We start from the raw sequence: 23,639 nt of genomic DNA, 5'->3' as shown, positions 1-23,639 counted from the left end.
GAAAGCGAACGAAAAGTCATTGTTGCACCTTGTTTATTTTCAGACATTTTAAAATAACCACATCTACACTTGAAGCGACACACTTTCTCAGTCGCCCTCTGCCAAGTCTCCTTCAGCTACGTACTCGGCCAGGTCGTCCTCGAACAGCCAGTAAGTCTCTACTTCCCCCTTGCCCTGAAAAAACCCCGGGTTACACCTCCGGCCCGTCCCACTCAACCAACCCACCTTCAGCTTGACCACGCCCCTGTTCCGGATGATGTACTTGTCTTTCGGCAGGTGGCGCTTCGTCGTGGCCGAAATGTGAACCATGCCGGGCTGCGACGGGAACAAATTTAAAATTCGTACCCCCCCCCCCCCACCCACGCGAGGCCCCCCAAAACTTACGGCGCTCGTTGTTTGCATCCTGGACGCCGTGTTGACGGTGTCGCCGAAGAATCCGTACCTCGGCACTTTGATGCCCACTATTCCCGCCACCACTGGTCCCGAATGCACACCTACAAGCGAGATTTTTATCGTATCGAACGGAAGCTGCGTTGCGATCTGGGGAGAAACCGCCAGATCCGGCAACGCCGCGAGGTTGTTTTACGCGTCGGACCTATCCTGACGTCGACTTTGTTGCCCGAGGGGATCTGAAGGTGTTTTATGTGTTTCGCCATGCAGAGAGAAACATCGCAGATGTTCTCGGCGTGGCTTTTCGTGCGCTGAGGCGCCCCGCCCACCACCATGTACACCTGACCTACCGTCTCGACCTATAGACATTTTTCTTCTGAACTAACCAAAATTATCATTAACCGTTATGACACTGTGCCCTCGACCACAGCCTCCAAATTAGTTGTGACTCGACATAGGTTTATCAAAAGAATCGACCAATCTCTCTTTTAAAGTTCTCTCCATTATCTTTCCAAATAAAGAAACAACGAATTATATTATAATTATATATATATATATATATATATATATATATATATATATATATATATATATATATATATATATATATATATATATATATATATATATATATATATATATATATATATATATATATATATATATATATATATATATATATTCTCACGTATTGATTCACGGATGGAAAAATATGATGACACTATATTCCGGGATATCATCCGTTCGCTCGTTGAACTCCGACTGGAATCCTGCATCCGACTGGAATCCTGCAGACGTTTCGCCAAAATCTCACTTGGCATCTTCAATGCTCGCGCTCCGAAAACACTTCGTTGTTCGAAGTGTTTTCGGAGCGCGAGCATTGAAGATGCCAAGTGAGATTTTGGCGAAACGTCTGCAGGATTCCAGTCGGATGCAGGATTCCAGTCGGAGTTCAACGAGCGAACGGATGATATCCCGGAATATAGTGTCATCATATATATATATATATATATATATATATATATATATATATATATATATATATATATATATATATATATATATATATATATATATATATATATATATATATATATATATATATATATATATATATATATATATATATATATATATATATATATATATATATATATATATATATATATATATATATATATATATATATTAAGTCACTAAAATTGATCATATTTTTTCTTTTAAATTTGTTAATATGATGAGGAATGTTATTGTTATATTTAATCATTAATTATTATAATTATTAATCATTTAATTATGAGTAAATTAATTTATTTGTTTAATTACTTAATGTGGTTTATGCTCAAATAATATTAAACAAATAAAAAAAACATATATTATTATAAACTGACCACTGTGATCTGACAAAAAGACATTGATAATGTCGGACTTTTTGGGCAAATCGTTTAAAATATTTTTAATACAATATGTTTTACCGACGGTTGTTTGAAATAAAAATTAGAGTTATTAAATATGATTTTCTTTTTCCTAAATTTGTCAAGAGCCTGAGAAACCATTTTATCCCACATCTATCGCCGACACAGTGGGCTCAGAGGAGCAGACTTCAGTTTTGAGCTTTATTAATAGAAAATTACAAAATAAGCATAGTACCCGGAAGAATTATGAAACCGCAAAGGGCGTTATTACCTTGTAGACGTTGAATTTGTCCATCAGTCCGTCGAAACACGAATAGACGGCGTTCATGGTGCTCACCAGCTCCATGGCGTCCTCCACCGTAGAAGAATTAAAGCCCAGGAGTTCGGCAAACATAACAGTCACCGCGTCGAAGGACTGGACGGATAAATTAATTAACGGACGATACGAAACTCGTCGAAAAGTCGAACCTGGCACGTGCTTAATGGACTGTCGCCGGTCCTTAACCTGTCCGCGACCTGTTTGGGGATCATCGAATAGAGCAAGTCGTCTCCACGCTTTTTCCACACCTCCAGGAGGCTCAGATTGTTTTCCAACTCGGTGGCGCGCTGTTCCGCCTTGTCGAACATTAGTTCCAATCTGGAAGTCGAGCGTGAGAGCCCATCAATTTCTGGACGAGCGAAATGAAAACGCCGTCGATTTGTGGCTTTTAGGGACGTCCGGTTATTTGTTTAATCAGCGCCGACGTCAGTGGCGGAGAGAAAACGGGATTAAAGTTATTTTTGACATTGCTGACTCCCCATATTTTTAAGGTATCTTCTATTCTAGACTCGGTAGAGTGTATTTTTTGAATTATTTAGCTAAAAACACGCATTGTCCTGTTCACCCATTGTCGAGAATATATTTGACCCCAAAAATAGAAACAAAATCACTAGAAGTTTCGGTAAGCGATTTTTTTTATCCAGTCTGCCGAGCGTCAATTTTATACCCCGATGCGTTTATCCTCCCTTCGAGACCCGCATTAAAATTTATCGAATCTTGTCGCGGCTTGACACGTCGAAATGGGAGAAAAAAGGATCAGCATAACCGAGTAATCTTAGACCTTCGACACTTGTTATGCAGGAGGCAAAAGGAAGAGTAGCTCGAATTGAACTTTTGACACTCTGTACCACCAACTTATTGACGGAGTTAAGTTGGGTTAGGTTCTCAAATTTTAAAAGATTCATATAAGGTCATATTAACCATCAGGTGCGCTTCGAAAGTATTACAAAAAAAAAAGTTCAATAAGGACATTTTATTTTGTTTTCTAAATGTCATTTAATGTTCGAATAATATTTATTATTTGGCAAATTAAACATTAATATCAAACTAGTAAACCGTTTGTTCACTGGGCGTTGGTCGTAAATATGACAGCTACAAAAAGAGCGCTATTACATTTAACACAAAAGCCACTATAATAAGGACATTGTAATTCCCAGTCCTACCATATGAAGCGGAAACATGGCGGTTGAAAGCTGCCGATTGCAAAAATATTGCGGAATTTTTAATTGCCGAAGAGAAGAACAAATGCAGAGAAGAGATGGGGATAACCTGGAACGACTATTAACCTAGGGTCAGATCGAAGGTCCGGTCTAGCTGGACTAAACCGAACAAGGGCATGCACTGATCCAACAGTAAACTTGTAACTAAATGAACTTGAAGCGCTCACAATGACTGAGTGAATGAAGAGTAAAACATAGAAGAAGAATAAAAAGAAAGGAGGAGACTTCCGAAGCATTTATTCATAGTTAAGGAAAACTACTTTTTCCTAGGTTATGTCGGAAAACGCCATCTGGCGACGTCGCTTGATTCCGAACGAAATATTCGATACCGTACTTACTTGGAGTTATTCTGCCAACCAGCCAGCGCCATTTCTCTGCCCAATCCGTGCGGGTTCAGGTCGTTCAAGTAGAGACCCTGGTCCGGCAGCTCGCTAATGTCGTTAACTCTGTCAAAATGTCAAAATCAGTTGTCTGGAGATCATTGTTTCCGTACATTTTTGGCTATACTCCAATCCGAGCAGTTGTTTTCAGGTATAGTGACATAGTCAAAAATGATCCTTATGTCTTAGCTATTTTACAACACCCAGTAATGAACTAGTTAAGGATGTCAAGCTATGACGTCACTGCACTATTATTATTCCAAAATAATTTCAATTTAAAAATAACGAATAAAGAAAAATTAGGGCATCATATCGAAAAACTACGACTTTCAAAAACAAATAAATTGATAAAATTGATTGATTTAAATTTTTGATTTAATGAACCATGGATGATCTATTATTGGTTTACAAAAACATCCTCCTCGTTGACCGTTTTGAGGTAACCGTTACAAGAATGTTTATATACCTCCGATCTTTTGATTCCACGATTGGACTTTTTATTAATTGTCCTAAAGAAATAACAGTTTCGAAAGCTGTTTTCATATTTTATGTATTTAAGAAGTTGAACACTTTTTCATCAGAGTTTCCGAAATACGTAAAAAATATCATATTTGGGCAGAGGTTCTCGCACAATTAAATCGGGAAATTTATCAAATACAAGATATGAAATATTCCGATATGTATATATAAAATCAAGTAGTAATATTTTCTTAATTCCCGATCTGTAAATTAAAATTTAACATGGAGACGGATTTAAATAAAATTGGTCATTAAAGCATAGATGTATTTCATTATTTGAAACTGTTTTTTAGTTACAATCTTTTCTATAACCACTGTCAAATGCCATTCGTTTTATAATATTTAATTATTTTTCAAAATGTTCTTCGAGAAGTGGTGTATATTAAGTAGTCTGTGGATTAAAAAATAAAAGGCATCTACCTTGTGTGTGTGAGGGTGTGGGAAAACTGGTACAAAACTTTTATTTATAGTTCAATAATATTTATGGCTTTAAAAACTCAAAATTGCTACACTAATGGAAGAAATTAAAAAATTTCCATTTATTTTGTGCGTTAAAATGTGTAATATACGGGGTGTTCCATCTAAAAAAAATAATGATTTGGTTCCCCTCATATTTATGTATCGTTTATAGCTTTTGTATTTACCTTTTTTTTAAGACACACTATTTGTACACCCTGTATAAAAATAAATTTCGAAATTTAATTTAAGCACTTTTCGACGCACGGCCCTAAAGAAAACACCTCCCTCCTCCCACCGACACCGCTGCTGACCAGAACGAACGCAAAGATAAAGCCGAATCTTTGACCTTCGACCTAATATCCCTAAGCCTCGCGGGGCGTGAGCTGCGTCCGAAAGTTCTCCCCTTTTTTGTACTTACACGGGACAGCACAGATAAATGATGTCCTTAATATCTCCTAGGTAGTGCATCTGGCCTTTGAGCAGGATGTTTCGCAGCCCGGGCTGACTGTCCCTCCTCAGGGCGTAAGGGGATATACTTTTACCGTCTATCTCGATCTCGCCCGCCTCTAAAGAGTTGCCGGATTGAGTTTCCGTGAGGCTTTTGGCCAGTTCCGTTCGCAACACCTCGATCTCAAACATGACCGATTTCAAATAAAACGCCTGGAACAGAAAAGCGCGTGTGCATACATTACTTTTTTTTAATCTAAACTTGTAATCTAATATCACCAAGTATTTTTTTTTTCGTCGGTTATTTTCACTTTCAGATAAACATGACTTTTTCAAAAACTATTCAACCTATCGGCAAAATCCATGAACCAGGAAACGTGGAAAATCCAGGGCGACCGCCCAAACATCTGAAATTTTTTGCTCTTGCTCTTCCAGCACACAAATCGTTTGCCGTATATGAGAAAGTATGAAATATGGAATAATTTGGTTTAAACGGCGTCGTAAATTGTGTCGAGAGAGAATTTCATGTTTCGTCCATCGTACAGGGTGCGCGAGATATTATCATTTTCACTCACCATTATTTATACAAATGTTTGTATTAAAGTAAAATTAAGATGAGAGTATAAAACAACGCGAACATACAAAATTGTATAAATAAACCAAGTTATAAACAAAACAAATCAATTCAAAAATAAAAATAATGCAAAATCAAAAGGAAGTGTATAAAATAATATGAATAAGGGAACGTACAAAAAATGAAACAAAACAGATGAAAAAGTATAACAGACAATAGACAATCGCTTCTAGAGTAATGCATTCAATAAAAGTTTCGACGTTACAATATTTAAATAAAAAAAATAGAGTAGGAAAGAAACATTTGTGAATCACCAAGAGAAAAAACAAATTGCAAGCAGTGACAATTGTTACACCACATATACCTAATATTAGGGCAAAATCAGTAAAAAAAGGCAATTATTTTCCACAATACGAACACTCATAAGCAATGGGTCTGGATCTAAATAAAATAAAAGTAAGGCGATGAAATTAAAAAAGTTAAACTAACCAAAACTAAAACGAATCAATTAAAAAAAAAGTAATACAGAATCACTCGGACTAAAAAGAAGTATATACAATAACATGAACAAACGACCGTACAAAACAAAGACGAAAGTCAGATGAAAGTCAAACAAAAAAGATGGAAAAGTGTATTAGACAATTGACAATGTATTGCTTCCAAAGTAATGCATTCAGCACACTCATAATAACCTATCATTCTGTTATACATCATAGACAACAAAGTCAGTAAGAAGAGGCAATTATTTTTCACGATACGAACACACGTAAGCAATGGGTCTGGTATATTACTTAAAAAAAAGAAGAATAAAAAAATTTGCGGTATAAGCAAGTACTATTTAAAAAAACAAAGTTGGGTACTATCCCGGTGCAACACAATACCCTGTATATATGAAAATACCATAAATAAAATATATACTCAGAGTCAAACAATTTTTGTATTTAACTTTTTTCACTCGGCGTCGTACATATCGAGAGCATCTTAAATAGAATCCCTGCACACACACGTCACAGAATGAGCCCTTCGAAACTCACGTTTTTCCAGGTGAACGCGATACCCTTGGGTCTGCGCAGCCTGAAGTACCTCGTCACCGATTGGCCGAGCAGTTTGTCGCAGCCGCCCGCGACTTGGACGAGCCGTTCGCCGCACGCTACGATGTTGAGCGTCTGATCGAAGAGTACAGCGAATGGGAACAGTTCCATCAACAGGTCGCTGTCGAACGACGGCAAGTGGCTGATCGTCCTCTGGAGCGCTTCTTCCTTCTTCTGCGTCGCGACGATCTGCGAGTGCGTCGGACCGTTTTTAAAAATCGCGCAAATTCGGCGGCGAAGTCGGAAACCTTACAAATACCGCCTCTCGAAAAACTTGGATAAACTGCTAAACTGTTGATTTGAGTGGATAAAATGCGCACGGCGATCTAGATTTGAGTGGCGTAGTGAGTATTTTTTTTCAAAATGGGTTCGTCCTTTTGAAAAAAAAAAAGTCTTGGCCAAGGGCAGTAAAGAAGAAGAAAATCTCTCAATTGTGACAGTCGCGTTTTCGCCTGGCTAGTCCAGGTGGCGGCATTGTTGTCGACTTGTACTCTCTCTCTCTTCTGGACAGTGGACCGTCGGTTTTGTTAACTTCGAAGACGTAATGAACATCAAGTTCGACAGTTTAAGCTCTCACAGTTCGAAGCGAATGAAAAGAAGTGAGCGAACGGAGATGGATTACACTGCTTCTTTACTCTAAGATCGAGCTTAAAACGACAAACAATACAGAGCGGAACGGTAGAGAAACGTCACTCTCTGATTGCTTCGCATTGATATTTGTAAATTCAGTCGTCCGTTAAATGGACTTTAATATTATTTCGCCCGTTTGCGTGTAAATGTACAGGTCGTCCGAGAAATAGACTGAGATATTTTTTAAAAAATATTTAAAAAAGGTTTGTTTGAAGATACGTACATAGTGTAAGATAATATATATATATATATATATATATATATATATATATATATATATATATATATATATATATATATATATATATATATATATATATATATATATATATATATATATATATATATATATATATATATATATATATATATATATATATATATATATGTATATATATATATATATATATATACATCGTAGATGGAAGGACCTCTGAAGAAGCTCGCCACTCGTGCTAGCGAAACGTTAGGAAGTAATTCTATACCCGACGACGGCCTTTAAACCCGAATCAAGATAATAGCTTATCAATACTAAACAATTTTGGCTATAAAAAAATCGGTTTCCCTACAAAAACGACCTACGTGGGTTCGTATTGCGGTAGAAGCGTCTGTCGCTTTTCCCGACGCGGTTAATTACCAATTCACTTTAATTAAATTGGCGTAAGGGGATCGAAGCGTTCAAATTTAGTTATAAGAATCGCCGCCCTTGTTGCGAATATTAATTGGCTCCCCCCAGCCTCTTATTGTTTACCGCGGTGTTTCGTCGACTTACATACTGGGTGTTGTCGAAGTCCAACCGGAACGTGACTTTGAATATGGTCTTGCCGTCGACCTGTCTGACCTCGGACGAGAGGACAGTGGCGCGCAGCGTTAGGTCGAATAATTCCCTCGCGATCTGGTTCAGCTGACCTGGAATGTTCCCGAATCCTAACACCCGTTTCTGGACGTTTCGAGCCTATCCTCACCCATCAGGTAATGAGTGAACCCGTTCCTCTTGCTACGGTACACCAAAACGCAACCATTCTCGTCGATTTTCGTCAGGTACATCGAGGGGCTTTTCATTTTGGGATACGATAGTCTGAACTGCGAGTGGATGTTGTCGACGTTCTCCAGGAAGTCGGTGAACGTCCTACCCGTGGCCTTGATCGTCTCGTCGTACCTGTCATTTCGGGAAAAAAATATCACGCCACGCCACTGACAATAGATTCGCTTGCGTTTACAACTGGTCCTACTCAAAACTTTCCACACTTGGAAAGCTAACCAAAACAATATACCCTGCTCGAAACAGGAACGAGAAGGCTTCTACGTAAAGCACTACACAAAAAAAAAAATAAATTCGACTGTTCAAAATAGCAGTTGAACCGCACTGCTCAAAACACGAGAACAGTGCGCTACAAATTCCCTGTTCAAATGAGTTTTGGAAGAGGTTTTGACAAGATATTCTTGCGTCTATATTCCTGCTCCAAACATTGACGAAAGGGCTTATGCTCAAAACGACGCCATCGCAAGCCAAAATTTTTTACAAGACATCGCCATAAGGATAAGTTCCTGCTCAAATAGCTCCTGCTCTAAGCGAGAAGGAAAAACTGCTACTCGAAGCAGTGCAGGAAAAGATCTGCAAAACATTTGCTGTTCTGTACAACGTATTTGTTCCTGCTCCAAAAAGGAAAGAAGAAACTGCTACTCAAAACAGAACACCATGCTGCTTAAAACAACATCCCTATTGAAATCCTTTGTGCAAAATAATCAGTGCTCAAATCACCGCCCAACCGTTCCTCGTTCGCATGTATTTTGAAAGAGATCTGCAAAACATTTGCTGTTCTAAATAATTTCTTACGTATTGGTTCCTGCTCTAAACAGGAACAAAAAACCTGCCGCTCGAATCAACACACACGAGCAAATTGTCAATGTTCTCAGAACCCAACGCTATAAAACGATTCCCTGTTCAATAATGCTGTTCTAAAATCCGCCCTGTTCCAGACAGCGTCTTGGGGATTAGTCACACCTTTTCCCGTTTAAGTGCGTTTTGATAAAAATTTGCAAAACATTCGATGTTCTAAACAGCGTCTGACGTATTTGTTCCTGCTCAAAACAGGAAGGAAAGAAATGGTACTCGAAACAGCACACCGCGAAATAACAAATGCCCAAAACCGTTCCCTATTCAAGGGCGTGTTAAAAGACTACCGTAGTTGAAAACAGCTTTTTTTTTTCTAAAATTCGCCGTGTTTAAAACAGCGCCTTACGGAGAGTATAGTACAATACTACAATAGTACGTTCCCTGTTAAAATGTTCCAAGTAGCTAGTTAGCCGTTCTAAACAGGATGAAAAGATCTGTTGCTCAAAGCACGAAATGAAATGCTCAAAACGCAGCTCTATAAGAGTGTTCCATGTTCAGATCTGTGCTCGAAGACGAGCGATGTTCTAAACCCTGTTCAAACGTGTTTCATAAAATATTTCTACAGCGGTTTACTCGTGAGTCCCAGTTCAAAGGAGTCGACTGTTCAAAAGCCGTAGTTGTCAAAGGAGCATCTTACAAAGTTTTAAATATAGTCTTAAGTGTTAAACCATGACAAAGGCTGTCTAAAGCAGCCTATTGCAAATTATCAGCGATGAAATGTCGAGAACTGCCGCCAAAATAAATTTTCAGCTGCGTTCTCCGGGTGCTGTCGAAATATATGCATAATATATACAGGGGAGGCTACAAGCATGCTTCTAGTCTGAATCTAGGGGGTGTCGCATGTTACCTACCCACTTGGCGGAGCATTGGGGAAAAAAAAAAGTCGATTAGTTTCGTATTTTCCAAGGCGGCGAGTCGACCTTTCAGAAATTTAATCACAGAGGAGTTATTTAATTCTGATATCCGCTCGCGGAAAAAAAGAAAAGCGACCCGGTCGGGTGGAAAATTGGTCCGGGTCACGGGGGATCGCTAGGAGTACGGGCGGGGGGATGTCATTGCGTAATCGGGCGCTCGGATTTACGCCCAGACTTATACGGGGCGTCTGAAAACTAAACTTATCGTTTTTTTCTTGCCGATCTTCCTGGGGTCGACGGCGACATTGGATTTGACGAAAAAGTACCACGAAAGCAGACGTACCCACCTAGGTGACTGTTAAAATTACTGATATTGGGAAAAGTGTCGTTAAAGTTTCCGGACAGTCTGTATAAGAGATTGTCGCGATTTATTATTATTTCGGAGGAGTTGGCTGCGGGGTGGAGGGTTGATACAGATATTATTTATCCCTCGTTTTACCGCTATCGTATATCAAAAAACGAATTGGTTTTCCGAAAGAATCTTCGTTTTCGACGATGGTAAAATTTGATAAAGCCCTTTGAATTGTCATATTCGTCCCGAACGGAGGCGCTTTGATTCGATTCGCGATTCGCTATACCGGGTGGTCCATCGCGGTATTGCAAAGGGCATCATGTGACAATTCGTTCGAAAGGGCTTTCGACTAGCTACGCTTTGGTTTTGGAAAATCGAACAGCGCTCACCCGTAGTTGCTGAAAAATCGAACGAAGCATTTGCCGAAGAACGTCATGAAGCTGTCGTACGATTTGGCGGTGATCTGGGCGAGAGCGGAGGCCAAGTTGGCCATGATATGGTCGGGGTATACTTGGTGAGTGTTGAACACGGTGTACTTGCATTCGGACATCTGCAGCGCCCTCTGCCATATCTCGTCGCCGTATTCGAGCTGAAATAAATCGTGAAAGCTGTATTAGGGAAAAGCGATAAGATTTTTGACGTATAGTATACATGGTGATCAAATAGTGGATCAAAAGTTATAGATGAGACTAAAAGAAAGAATCTAAAATTATTTTCAAATATACAGAATTGTTCATAAACATTTGGGAAATTAAAATTAAATATATTTCATTCGAACTTACTACCATTTCCTCTCGTCAAAAAGGCCCTGTGGATTTTTGACAGCTGTAATTTTATTATTCCAACAATTCTATAAAGTGCTATAAAGTCAATTACCCGATGCTTGTGTTGTAGTTTTAGTTAGTTTTGGTGACTTTTGGCTAGTTTTGGTTAGTTTTTATTAGTTTTGGTTGGTTTTAATCAGTTTCAGTTAGTTAAGGTTAGTTTAGGTTAGTTTCAGTTAGTTTTGTTGACTTTTGGCAAGTTTTCGTTAATTTTTGTTACTTTTGGTTAGTTGTGATTAGTTTTGGTTAGTTAAGGTTAATTTAGTTTAGTTTGTATTAGTTTTGGTTAGTTTCGGTTACTTTTAGATAGTTTTAGTTTGTTTTGTTATTTTAGTTAGTTTTTATTGGTTTTGATTAGTTAAGGTTAGGCTAAGTTAGTTTTGGTTAGTTTAGGTTAGTTTTTGGTAGTTTTGCATGGTGTAGAGTTAGTTTTGGTTAGTTTTTGTTACTTTTGGTTAGTTGTGATTAGTTTTGGTTAGTTAAGGTTAGTTTAGTAACCGAAACTAACCTTAACTAACCAAAACTAATCACAACTAACCAAAAGTCTTTGTTAGTTAGTTTTGGTTAGTTTGTATTAGTCTTGGTTAGTTTCGGTTACTTTTAGATAGTTTTGGTTTGTTTTGTTATTTTAGTTCGTTTTTTTTGGTTTTGATTAGTTAAGGTTAGGTTAAGTTGGTTTTGGTTAGTTTAGGTTAGTTTTTGTTAGTTTTGCGTGGTGTAGAGTTTGTTTTGGTTAGTTTTATATAATTTTAGTTTGTTTTGTTTTGTTTTTTTAGTTAGTTTTTGTTAGTTTTGATTAGTTGACGTTAGTTTAAGTTAATTTTGGTTAGTTTAGGTTACTTTTTGTTAGTTTTGGTCAGTTTTGCTTGGTGTTAGTTAGTTTTGGTTAGTTTTATACATTTTTTTTTGTTTAGTTTTTTTAGATGGTTTTTGTTAACTTTGGTTAGTTTTGGTTACTTTTAGACAGTTTTAGTTTGTTTTGGTATTTTAGTTAGTTTTTTTTTGGTTTTGATTAGTTAAGGTTAGGTTAAGTTGGTTTTGGTTAGTTTAGGTTAGTTTTTGTTAGTTTTGCGTGGTGTAGAGTTTGTTTTGGTTAGTTTTATATAATTTTAGTTTGTTTTGTTTTGTTTTTTTAGTTAGTTTTTGTTAGTTTTGATTAGTTGACGTTAGTTTAAGTTAATTTTGGTTAGTTTAGTTTACTTTTTGTTAGTTTTGGTCAGTTTTGCTTGGTGTTAGTTAGTTTTGGTTATACAGTTTTGGTTTGTTTAGTTTTTTTAGATGAGTTTTGTTAACTTTGGTTAGTTTTGGTTACTTTTAGACAGTTTTAGTTTGTTTTGGTATTTTAGTTAGTTTTTTTTGGTTTTGATTAGTTAAGGTTAGGTTAAGTTGGTTTTGGTTAGTCTAGGTTAGTTTTTGTTAATTTTGCGTGGTGTAGAGTTAGTTTTGGTTAGTTTTATATAATTTTAGTTTGTTTTGTTTTTTTTTGTTAGTTTTGATTAGTTGACGTTAGTTTAAGTTAATTTTGGTTAGTTTAGATTACTTTTTGTTATTTTTATTCAGTTTTGCTTGGTATTAGTTAGTTTTGGTTAGTTTAATATAGTTTTAGTTTGTTTTTTAGATAGTTTTTGTTAACTTTGGTTAGTTTTGGTTACATTGTAGTTTTTAGTCAAAATAAAAAAAATTAATTTTCTTGAAAAAATCAAATGAAATACCCTGCATTAGTATGTGAAAATTATGTCAAATTATGAAGAAATATCGCAATAAGCCCAGAAAAATAAAAACAAATGGGCAAATTTTTAATTTTCGTTTTTTTTAGATTTATTTTTTAAAATAATGTTGTTTATGTAATTTTCCATAGATTAATTGTAAATGTACAGTTTGAAAAGGGAATTAAATGGAAATTATAAACACGAGATTCAAAAGTAAACACTTTCTTTTTGCTAATATAGAGATTTCGTGAGCTGAAAAAGACCTTTATGGTTATTGCAAAGAGGAAAGGTAGCTGTTTGCAATATACCATGGTGTACAACAAACATGTACCATGCGACTGCGACAGAAATCAAACGACTTTGATGGCATTTGCATTAACGGCAAAGTCTTTTCACATTCTCAAATTTACAAAATATTAATAAAGGAAAATAATTTTTCTTAACTCAGTTACATATACTTAACTCACGTCATTTTTAAAATTGGAATCCCCTAAAACTTAAAATTGGATGTGTTAAGTAATCCTGAAAATTAAATATTTTTCTTTATAAAAAAAAATAATTTTAACATTATCAGAAGAAGATTCGTAGAAATGTCTGGCCGTTTTTACATAAACTGGGCCTGTCCGTTTGCCAACACTTTTGAACACCGCATTTTGGTAAGAAAAAGCACTGAGATTCGGCTAAAAATGCCATAGCTTTGTTTGTTGTTCTATTTCGCCAACATTTTTTAAAATTTATTCAAGAAAAATTTCGGACACTTTCACTACTTTCCTCGCAAAGAGGGAGCAAATAGCATTGCTTTAATGGAAACTTTAGGGATGAAGACAAAGGTCGGGCGATACCCTTCTCAAATATTAAAATCGAGTAATATTTCAATCCCTCGACAAAAGCCGGTCGGAATTTTCGGGAGCTGGGGGGGTGGGGGGCGCAATTAAAAATTTCTGCGAGAGACAAACGAATTTGGAAAATGTTTTCGGTTCGTGCCGCGCTTGGTATTCAGCTGACGGGGCGTCAAAGTCGCGCGAAACCCAATTACCAAGTTTTACGCGTCTACATCGGCGTTATAGTCCGAGAAAATGGCGAATTTTCTTTCAACTTTGACGGATTCGACTTTCGGGAATGTATCCACGCTCCTCACTAAACTCGTGATCTCGATGCAGATCGATTGGGCGTCGAAAAAAGAAGGTTTTTTATTTCTTGTCTGTTCTCTGTTCTCTGACGCCTGTTCTCCGTAACGGGATCGTTTTGACACCGGCGGTAGCTATATCGCAGGGTGTTGTGGACCCTAGTGGATTTTCTTAGACATTTAAACTCTATACACCCTAACATATGTCTCTCAAATGTATTCTTTGCCGCATATGCATGGAATGCTGTAAACTCCTGGCACCTCAAATGGAATTTTGTCTTTGACGGACCGCAGATGTTGAAAGATTTTTGGACAAGTGGTAAATCTGGTTTTGACGTTAAAGTTCTTTAGAACTGTTAATATGTGGTCAGTGATGTTTTGAATGTAAGGAAGGACCACAGTGGCAAGTGTACGATTGCTTTCGGCCTCATTGCTATTGAAAGATTGTGGTGAAGTGTATTTTTTGATGGAATGCTTAATATCTTCAATGTGGAAATTATTAGAGAGAAGAGCAGAAGTAATGTGTTTTAATTCTGTTTTCTGTGACTGGTGGAAGCCTTAAAACTGTATGCCCTAGATTTCTGCATAATTATCACAGACGTATTCCTTTTGTAGGTTCAAGCTTTGCAGAACCTCAATTAATTGCTTTTTGGTATAATCTTCGTGAAAATAAATGTCGTTATTATACATGTAGTTTTGGATTGTTGCTTTTGTGTCACACGAGGAAGGGGTTTTAGTCTACTGTGATAACTTGCATTGTCCATTACAATGACTCTATTAGAAGGAATGTTTAGAACTAGTTTGTTTTTAAATCAACTTTCAAATAAATCGGCGATGGTGTCTTCATAGAAATTCAGAGAATAATCTTTAATATTTTTCGCAGACAGAGAAAGTCCATTTGGAATCCAATCATCTTTAGAGCCAGCATGCAAAATAGTTATTCTTTGACCTCTTTTTGATGGCGCGTTTGTTTCACACTAACAGTTGGGTCAACCCAATCCTTTTCCGGGTATCATAAGTAAATAATTGGCCTTTGTTGTTCTCTGTAAATCCTAATTTTTGTCTAGATATTCCAGTCGCCATTTCCGAATTCTAAAAGATTCCATTAAAACTTGCCTTTTGTCAATTTTTTTAAATCCAAAACCCATGTGTTGAATTGTATACACCTGTATATTTTGGCGCACTGCCAAAATATACAGGTGAACTTCCGTACGCCCGCAACTGGTGTATTTTAAAATGTGGTACACTGAATAGTGCCCCTTGATATATAGCACATGTATGACAAATTTCATTAAAATATCTAAAGTGATACAAGTATTAAAAAAATATACAAGTTAAAATGGACAAAAAAATCGCGCCCCCAAATTACCAAAACACCCTGTATACGCATTAGTGAGAACCCCCCACGTTTTATTTTATTATCCTACACGCTGCCCTTTGATAAGTTCAGACAAATACCTCGCACACCTGTCTTTTGCCAACAGTATTCCGTTTTAATTCCCCACTTATTTTCCGTCTCTGGACGGCCTTGAAAAGCGCGGGCGCGTTTGAAACGGAGCGAAATCGGATCTCACGGATTCGACGATTGTTTTCGTAAGATTCCAAATTCGGATCAATTAATATAAGTGGCCTACAGGTAAGGGAACCCAGGAAACAATAACCGTAAAATGTAAATGTATCCTCCGATACGGGGAGTTCGATTCCATTTTATAGCCTCACGTCTACATAACAACTTTTCGAAGGAAATTTTCGTAATGTGATTAAGTTCACAGTAGTAATAATGGTCCTTGTTACTTTCGAAGATCGATGAAATCGAATTTTTCGAAAGTATCTGCGCTCGTATAAAAATTTCCTACGGGACCGCCGTTGGTACAGACATGAGCACTGTCGAAAAAAAATTTTTTTTTGTCTGTCCCTTCTCCGTTCTCCGTTCTCGTCTTTTGGTTTTTCCTGAATAACTTTCGAACCGTTGGGGCTACAAAATTGAAATTTGCCTCCTTTTTTTAACCCTCAACGAGGCACATAAGCTTATAAGAAATGGCCCTGATCCGAAGCCGGTATCCATCTTTTTTTCGCGATTTTCGACTGTTTTTTGGACCTTCCTGTGAAACACGATAAGTGTCCGAAATTTGAAGCAATCGACTTCACATTTGGCACATATTTGCCCCATAATGGGACCTATTGAAAATGGGGGGGGGGGCTGGGAGGTCAGGAAGTATTTTAAAAAAATAAAAATCGTATATGCAAGGGTCCACAAAAAACATCATTTTTCAGAAACTGTTTACGAGACCAAAAAAATTTTTGAACCAGACGACGCAGAAGATACGGCCCTATAAACTTTTATTCGTGAGAATTTTTCAGAAATATACAGGGTGCGCCGCAAATTCAGAAAAACTTTTTTGTTTTTATATTATTTATTATTTCCCTAACGGAAAAATCTACATACTCGCTACCTTCATCATCAATGAAGTAATCTGGAAACTTTTTATGTTTAGATAGGTTACTTTCATTTTTTATAATCGTCCTCGCCGTTTGAGATTTGCTAACAGAGGTTGTAAGAAGTAAAAACTTTTTTTAGCATTCTTAGGTACTTTTTTATAATTTTATATTTGGTTAAAATTTTATTACTGCTGGTATATTTAAAATATTTGTGCAAGTCTCTAAGCAACTCACCCCGTTCCCTAATTTCAACGGAAAGCCACCCTTTTTTGGCTCCGTTGGCCCTGTGCATGCATCTTTGATATGGAAAAGACAAGTCAAACAATTCCTGAATTTTTTTATAGAATAAGTCAAATTTCTCTTCAGCTGTACCAACAAACCGTCAAACAAAAACTGCCAGTCCACCCTAAATATTTCAACTTGGAATTCATTCATGTTACTTTCACGTTTAAAACAACGTTTACAAACTTTACCTCTGTTACATATGTTTATATGAAGTTTTCTTTTCAAAACGGACCCAAAAATCGGCCCCTTATTATCGACGTTTAATTAGAAAACACCGTATACATTGACCTATGACGAAAACGACAATTCCTGATCATTTGGCTGCGGAAAGCAGTGGTTTTCAAAAGTTTCCTTGCGCGGATTGTAAACCCACCTCAAACATTATCTAAATTTATTGTTTCGTTATTATAATTATAAATGCTGGTTATTTGTACATTTTTAGCCCTTTGCGTAATACCAGGGGTAAAATGGACCGCGTAAAAATTCTAAAAAAGGTATTCCATATTATTATAACCGAATCGTAAATTAATTTATTAAAAGAGTTTGCGAAAATCTTATAAATACCGATAAAAATAGTTACTAATAATAATATATATAACATTACAAAATTTGGGTAAATTAAGCCACAAAAATAATAAATAAAATAATAATAAATAATTAAGTGGGTCGCCTATGCCGCACCCTGCGCTATACTAATTATAGCTTGGTGCTGATGCTGATGAAAATCTTATTAGCTGATTCAGTAAATAAAAACAACGGGCAAATTTGATGCCCCGTAGTAGGGACGTAATTTTCAAATTAATGGCAGGATATCGTTCCTCGGGGATGTCAGGGGACGCCCCATAGATAATACCGAGTCGTTACGTTAATTTAGACGCCATGTTGGGACGCAGCTTGGCTCACGCTTGACAAACATTTTCCCGATAACACAGCGCCCTTTCCCTTCGTCGCCTTTGGTAAGTTTTGGTTAAGTAGATCAAAATAAGAATTCCATATTTGGAGGATTATCGTTACCACTGGGTGGCATCTTAACCGGTTGATTTTGGTCGCTTTTTTTTGCAGTTTTATTTTAAACGTTCGTGAATATTTGATTAATTTTGATAAAACTAGACGTGGGGAAAGTTTAGACGTTAAAAAAAAGGAATTCGTTGGTCGTATCGCCCGTGGTCCCGTGTTCAATGCTCGAAGCACTTCTGGTAAGCACTATACCAACGGCGATCCCATAGGACCTGCCGTTACCGAGATATAAAATTTTTATACGAGCGCAGATACTTTCGAAAATTCGATGTCATCGATTTTCGAAAGTAACAAGCAGTGTTCGGCTCTCAACTATCTACTATCAAATGCAATGACCCAGAAGACCGAAAACAACGTAAATAAACACGGTTTATTCTCACATCGAAAAATGACGTCAGTGACGCTTACGACAGTTGACGGACCGCTTAGTTTTGGTTAGTTTAGTGAAAAATCTGTTTTGAGCGACGAAAGAAAACTTTTCCAATAACCAAGAAGTTTCGGATTATGTACGGTGTCCCAGTTTTAGGACCCCCGTTTTTCCGATCGCGCGGAGGGTGGCTGGGGGGTTGGGGGTAGGGGGGTCAGAGACGCCCGGCATCTGAGAATATTTGTGGGTGTTAACGCACAGCGAGAACGGTTAGCCTTTAGACCGACGTTATTTTATCAATCACCGTTGTTCCAGGCATCGAAAATCAAAGCCTCCATTCGGATATACGTTTTTTTTGTAATTGTAGCTTAAATCTCGGATTTTATGACAAACAGTTTTTTGCAACTTTATTTAGAGTGAAAACTCCCTATAGCGAAACTCTGTATATCGTAAAACTCTGTATTACGAACAAATGATGATAAAATTGCTTGTATTCGGGAGATAGAACGGGGAAAAAAGAAAAGCGACGTGGGACGTCGATACGGACTTACACCGTCGACTGTATCCGCGATTTACAAGTGCAGAAAAAATCATTCAAGCTGAAGCGGCAGGCAGTTCTAGTAAAAAACTAAGAAAGCCAAAATTTGAAGATTTGGATCGGGCAATGTTGCAGTGGTTCCAACAGCAACGTCTTAAAAGTGTACCACTCTCTGGGCCTATCGAACTGAAATGAACTGAGGTGGCTTTTACTTGATGAAAATAAAATAATTAAATATTACGCGTATTGTTATTTTTTAAGTGCCTATAACTCCTTATAGCGAAAAAAAGCAGTCCCTTCAATTTCGCTGTATTGAGTTTCGACTGTATTTCCTTCCAAATCGTAGAAAAAAAAGTCGTGGGATGCAACTGAAAGTTTTCTTACGTTAGTTTCATTTACGTATACATTTGGAATGGATTTTTGTCCGTAACCAAAACACCCTGTATATAATCATAAAAATGAATTAAACAAAAGTTATGGCCACGGATCTCCCACGTTCCGTGGTTAAAAAAATTTGCCGATCTTGTGATCTATTTTTGACAAAACCATGTTTGTCTGGAAACCAAAAGAAGCAAAAAAGAAGATTTTTCAAAAATTTTTAAATTATACTTTTTTGCTTTTTTTTGCTTCTCTGCTAAATTTGAAGTCGATAGCTACAAATTGAGGACACTCACCCGCTGTAAAATAGGTGGAGACTTTAAACTTTAAATACAAAATTGACTACTCAATCGCAATCTTCTAGTTATAGCCAATTTTCAATTTTTTTTCGAATACTGGGGACACCCTGTATATTTTTGAAAATTACAGATACAAAGATTTGTGCTACCGGATCTCGCGGATCGTGCGCACGCGATGTTCAACATAAATCGAAAACCAAAAAAAACAAGAAATCTGACCGCCGCCATTTTTACATATCTAAAGGGACAAAATTCGTCTAGGTCAAAACTAACCAAAACGTTTTTTTCGACTCTGATTGCATCTGCACCAATGGCGTGTATACTTTCGAAAAGAATTTCAACGATTTGGAGAAAGTAACACGTCAAAATATCGGACTTTATTTATTTCGTTACTATGGAATCCGATTCCAAAGGCGACTTAGACTAAATTGAAACAGTAAAATGTTTTAGCGGGCTCTGAGGTCATTTTCGAGTAAACTTCGAAAAACTGTATTTGGTTGCGTCGTTCTACAATTGAAAAAAACCAAAATACATCCAAATCGAGTAGGCAGTTCAGGAGATACTTGAAGTTGATCCAAATTTCGATGATGCGTAGATACACGTACCTCTACAAAATGCTGCACACTTTCAAGCGACATGCCGTACACGGCGGGTAGCCACTGAGTTATTTTAGAAACGCTTCCGAAATAGAAGGTCGTTTATAAAAAAAATCTATTCCGGCAATTAAAAAAGTCCCGAGTCGCATGAAAATTATTCTATTAATAATGCACTAGGACCACGACACGCGCAATTGTGAGCGAGCTTTCCCCTATATTTATTATCCACGCGTTTTATTCGTATTTCTTAGTCATAAAGAACGGAAAAATGTTTCAATCCTAGTAATAATTATATTAATAACAATAATAAATTTAATTATTTTTGTTTTCTAGCTTTTTTCCCCCCCTTCTTCTTATTTCTTCTTTTCTTGGCCCTTAATCGATACTTTTTAAAACCTTGTTTCCTGGCTTCGGTTTGTTAAATATGTATTACGTTCATTTCTTGCATATTAAATATTTCACGAAAAGTCTGCAAGAGAAAACAGGCGTTTTTTAAATATATAGCCCGTTGAATAGAAGAAAGACATTTTTTTTGCGAATTTTTATATATGCTTCCGCCAATTTTCCCAATTTTGGTAATTTTTTTGAATTAGGTACTTTTATGCGTCCAAAAAATTATCTATCAAATTAAAATCATTAAAATCGTTACTGTTTAATTAAAATAAATTAATTAATTAATTTTTCTTTTCAATATATTTTTATGTCCCCCGATATTCGATATTTCCTTTTTCCGAGTTCAGAAAAATTAATTAAAATTATTAAAACGGCGATTACCGCTTACTAGAATTAATTAAAACAAACGTATTTCCAGTTCATTTTTTTTTCAATAAAAGACGATTAAAAGAAAAAATTTTCCTTTTTAAGCCTCCAAAGAAGTAACGGAAATTAATAAAACTTTAACTACGGCTAATTAAAATTAATTAAAATTAGGGTATTTCCTGTTCCGTTATTTTATTTGAAATATATTTTTCCTTTTCCTATTCCTTTTTTAATTTTTTTATTGCTTCTTTTGACAGATTACGGCATTAATATTTTGAATTTAAGTTTTATACTCGAAATGTTCTGTTTTCAAGTCCAATACAATTAATTAAAAATATTAAATTAGTAATTACGGCTTAATTAAAATAAAAGTCCTTCCTTTTGCGTCTTTTTTATTCATATACATTTTTTTATTTTCCCTGAGCGAATAATTAAAATTATTAAAATTGCACTTACGATTATTATTTTTTTATTTTTAATAATGATAATAACTAATTTACTCGCTTAATTCGACTCTTTCAACAAATGACAAAGTAAAGAAAAATAATTTCTTTTTTTTCTTTTTTTTACCATTGTTCCTGTTTAAGAATTTAATTTTTTCGGATTTCCTTGTCAAAATCTTTTTCTTTTCAAAAGTGCAAAACAATTAATTAAAATTATTAAAATAGCTAATTGAGCTTAACTAAAATCGATTAAAAGAAAAATGTTCTAGATAAATTAAATATGAAATAATTGGAAATATTAAAATTGTTTTAATTTTTTAAAATTAAATAAAAAGCATTATCCCCTTTTTCGATTATTTTTTTGTTTACAATTTATTATTATTTGCTCTCTTAATTCGGCCATTTACATAAATGACGAATTTGGAAAACAATTAATTAAAATTAGTTAATTTTATTTCTTCTAAACAACCAACAAAATTAAAATGTTTTCTTTTTTCTTATTATTTCGCTATTTTTTCTTTCCCCAGTTTAAGGCTTTAATATTTCCGAATTTTCTTATCGAAATCCTCTTCGTTTTGCGCGTCCGAAACAAAATTAATTAAGATTATTAAAATTTTACTTACGCCTTATTAAAATTAGTTAAATAGAAGTATTCCCTTTAACGTTTTTTTTTAATTTATAATTTATTTTTATTTCCTCGCTTAACTCGATCTTTTCAATAAACGACGAACAAAAGGAAAATGTTCCTTCAAAGTCCTTCCGCTCTCGGACGTGCAATACAATCAATTAAAATTATTAAAATAGTTGATCCGTGTTAATTAAAATTAATTTAAAGAAAAATATTTAAAAATATATAAATATGTTTTCGAATTTTCTTACGGAAATCCTCGTCATCGTACATAAAATAAAATTAAGTAAAATTTTTAAAATTCAAATAAAAGCTGTTCCTTTTTAATTTTTTTGAGAAAAAAAGGTTGGTATCAACGTTTGTCCTAAGCGTCCTGACTTTTAAAATACAGGGTGTTAAAGTTATCGGCAAAAAAAACATGTTGCTTACTTGCACGAAGTGCTGCACGCTCTCGAGCAACATCCCGTACATCTTCAGGGTGCCGATCGTCGAACGCACAACGGAAACTTTCGCCGCGAGGGCCGAGTCGGCAAAAGACGATTTTTCGCGTCTCCTTTAAGACGTCCGCGATAGTAGACGGAGGAAAAGTGATGAACCGCGCTTTCCTCATTCGACCGGGCCGCATCAACAGGTCGCCATGTTTTATCGGACGGCACGCAGATCGCACGGACCTACCGTCACGTCTTCCGACCTGCGTGAGGTCCTCCCGTGACCTTGACGTCGTTTCCCCGTAAGTTACGACAGGTCCGATATATTAAAAGGGGTCCGACTATGGAAATTATTTTTTGATGGGATCGAAACGTCGCGTGACGCGTCGCCTTTAATTAAGACGCGAGAAACGGGGAGACCTGAAACTTTAACCCGTCAGTTTAGTCGACCTGCTGAAAAAATAAAATATGTTTTTAATAGATTGCCCGGAAGCGTCGAAACGCGACCAAAAATAAAATATACGTTTTGGTTTAATGAGACAAATTTTTGGGAAATAATTTCTGCGACATCAGTTCGAATTTCCGACACAATCTACAGCTTCTGAAAAGTACGTCAAATTTTCACTAAAAAAGTCAGTATTTGTGACATAACTTACAATTTGTGGAAACCATGGCAGAATCTTTGTAAACAAGTCAGAATTTTTGCAAATAAGTGAGAATTTCTGAAAAACATGTCAGAAGTTCGGAGGTACGTTACAATTTCTGAAAAAAAAAATAAAAACTGACAGTTCAGATTTTCACGAAGTTATATAGTTTTGCATGACAATTGTTTCGACAATATCGAACGTAATATTTACAAACTACCTGAACAGAATAACTCTATTAATTTTTTAGACTTAACTATCACGAAAGCGCAAAACAAATTAGATTTTTCAATATATCATAACCCTTCACACCCGGACACAATCATACATAATAGCTCAAATCACCCTTATACACACAAAATGGCCGCATTTCACTTTTTTATACACAGACTTCTTAATACCCCACTCTCAACGGAAAATTACAACACAGAACTTAATATCATTAAACAAATTGCACTGAACAACGGCTACAATCCGACCATTATAGATAAAATTATAAATAAAAAACAAACTCAGACAACAGTAAACTCTATTTACCCGAAAACTAATACAGAACACGAACAATTTAAAACAATTACATACATAGGAGAACCTAGTGAAAAAGTTACTTTC

General features: G+C 36.0%; 1 protein-coding gene across 1 annotated transcript; it reads right to left on the bottom strand.

Annotated features, from left to right (window-relative positions):
- Positions 1-29: 29 nt before the first annotated feature.
- LOC132700746 (soluble guanylate cyclase 89Db-like) lies at positions 30-22,591 on the bottom strand. The gene is made up of 13 exons (XM_060668265.1): positions 22,385-22,591; positions 10,937-11,136; positions 8,410-8,603; positions 8,217-8,353; positions 6,758-7,003; positions 5,121-5,362; positions 3,683-3,790; positions 2,274-2,442; positions 2,077-2,220; positions 596-749; positions 385-494; positions 226-315; positions 30-174 (listed from the first exon to the last, which is right to left on the bottom strand). Exons 1-13 carry the CDS (start codon positions 22,424-22,426, stop codon positions 88-90), a joined length of 1,923 nt encoding a protein of 640 aa, XP_060524248.1. The 5' UTR covers positions 22,427-22,591; the 3' UTR covers positions 30-87.
- Between the last annotated feature and the right edge of the window lie 1,048 nt (positions 22,592-23,639).

The sequence above is a fragment of the Cylas formicarius genome, unplaced genomic scaffold, assembly GCF_029955315.1.
Source record: "Cylas formicarius isolate icCylForm1 unplaced genomic scaffold, icCylForm1.1 PGA_scaffold_4__25_contigs__length_36172078, whole genome shotgun sequence".
NCBI lineage: Eukaryota > Metazoa > Arthropoda > Insecta > Coleoptera > Brentidae > Cylas > Cylas formicarius.
The sequence above is the reverse complement of the archived record's forward strand: the minus strand, read 5'-3'. Positions and strand labels throughout refer to the sequence as shown.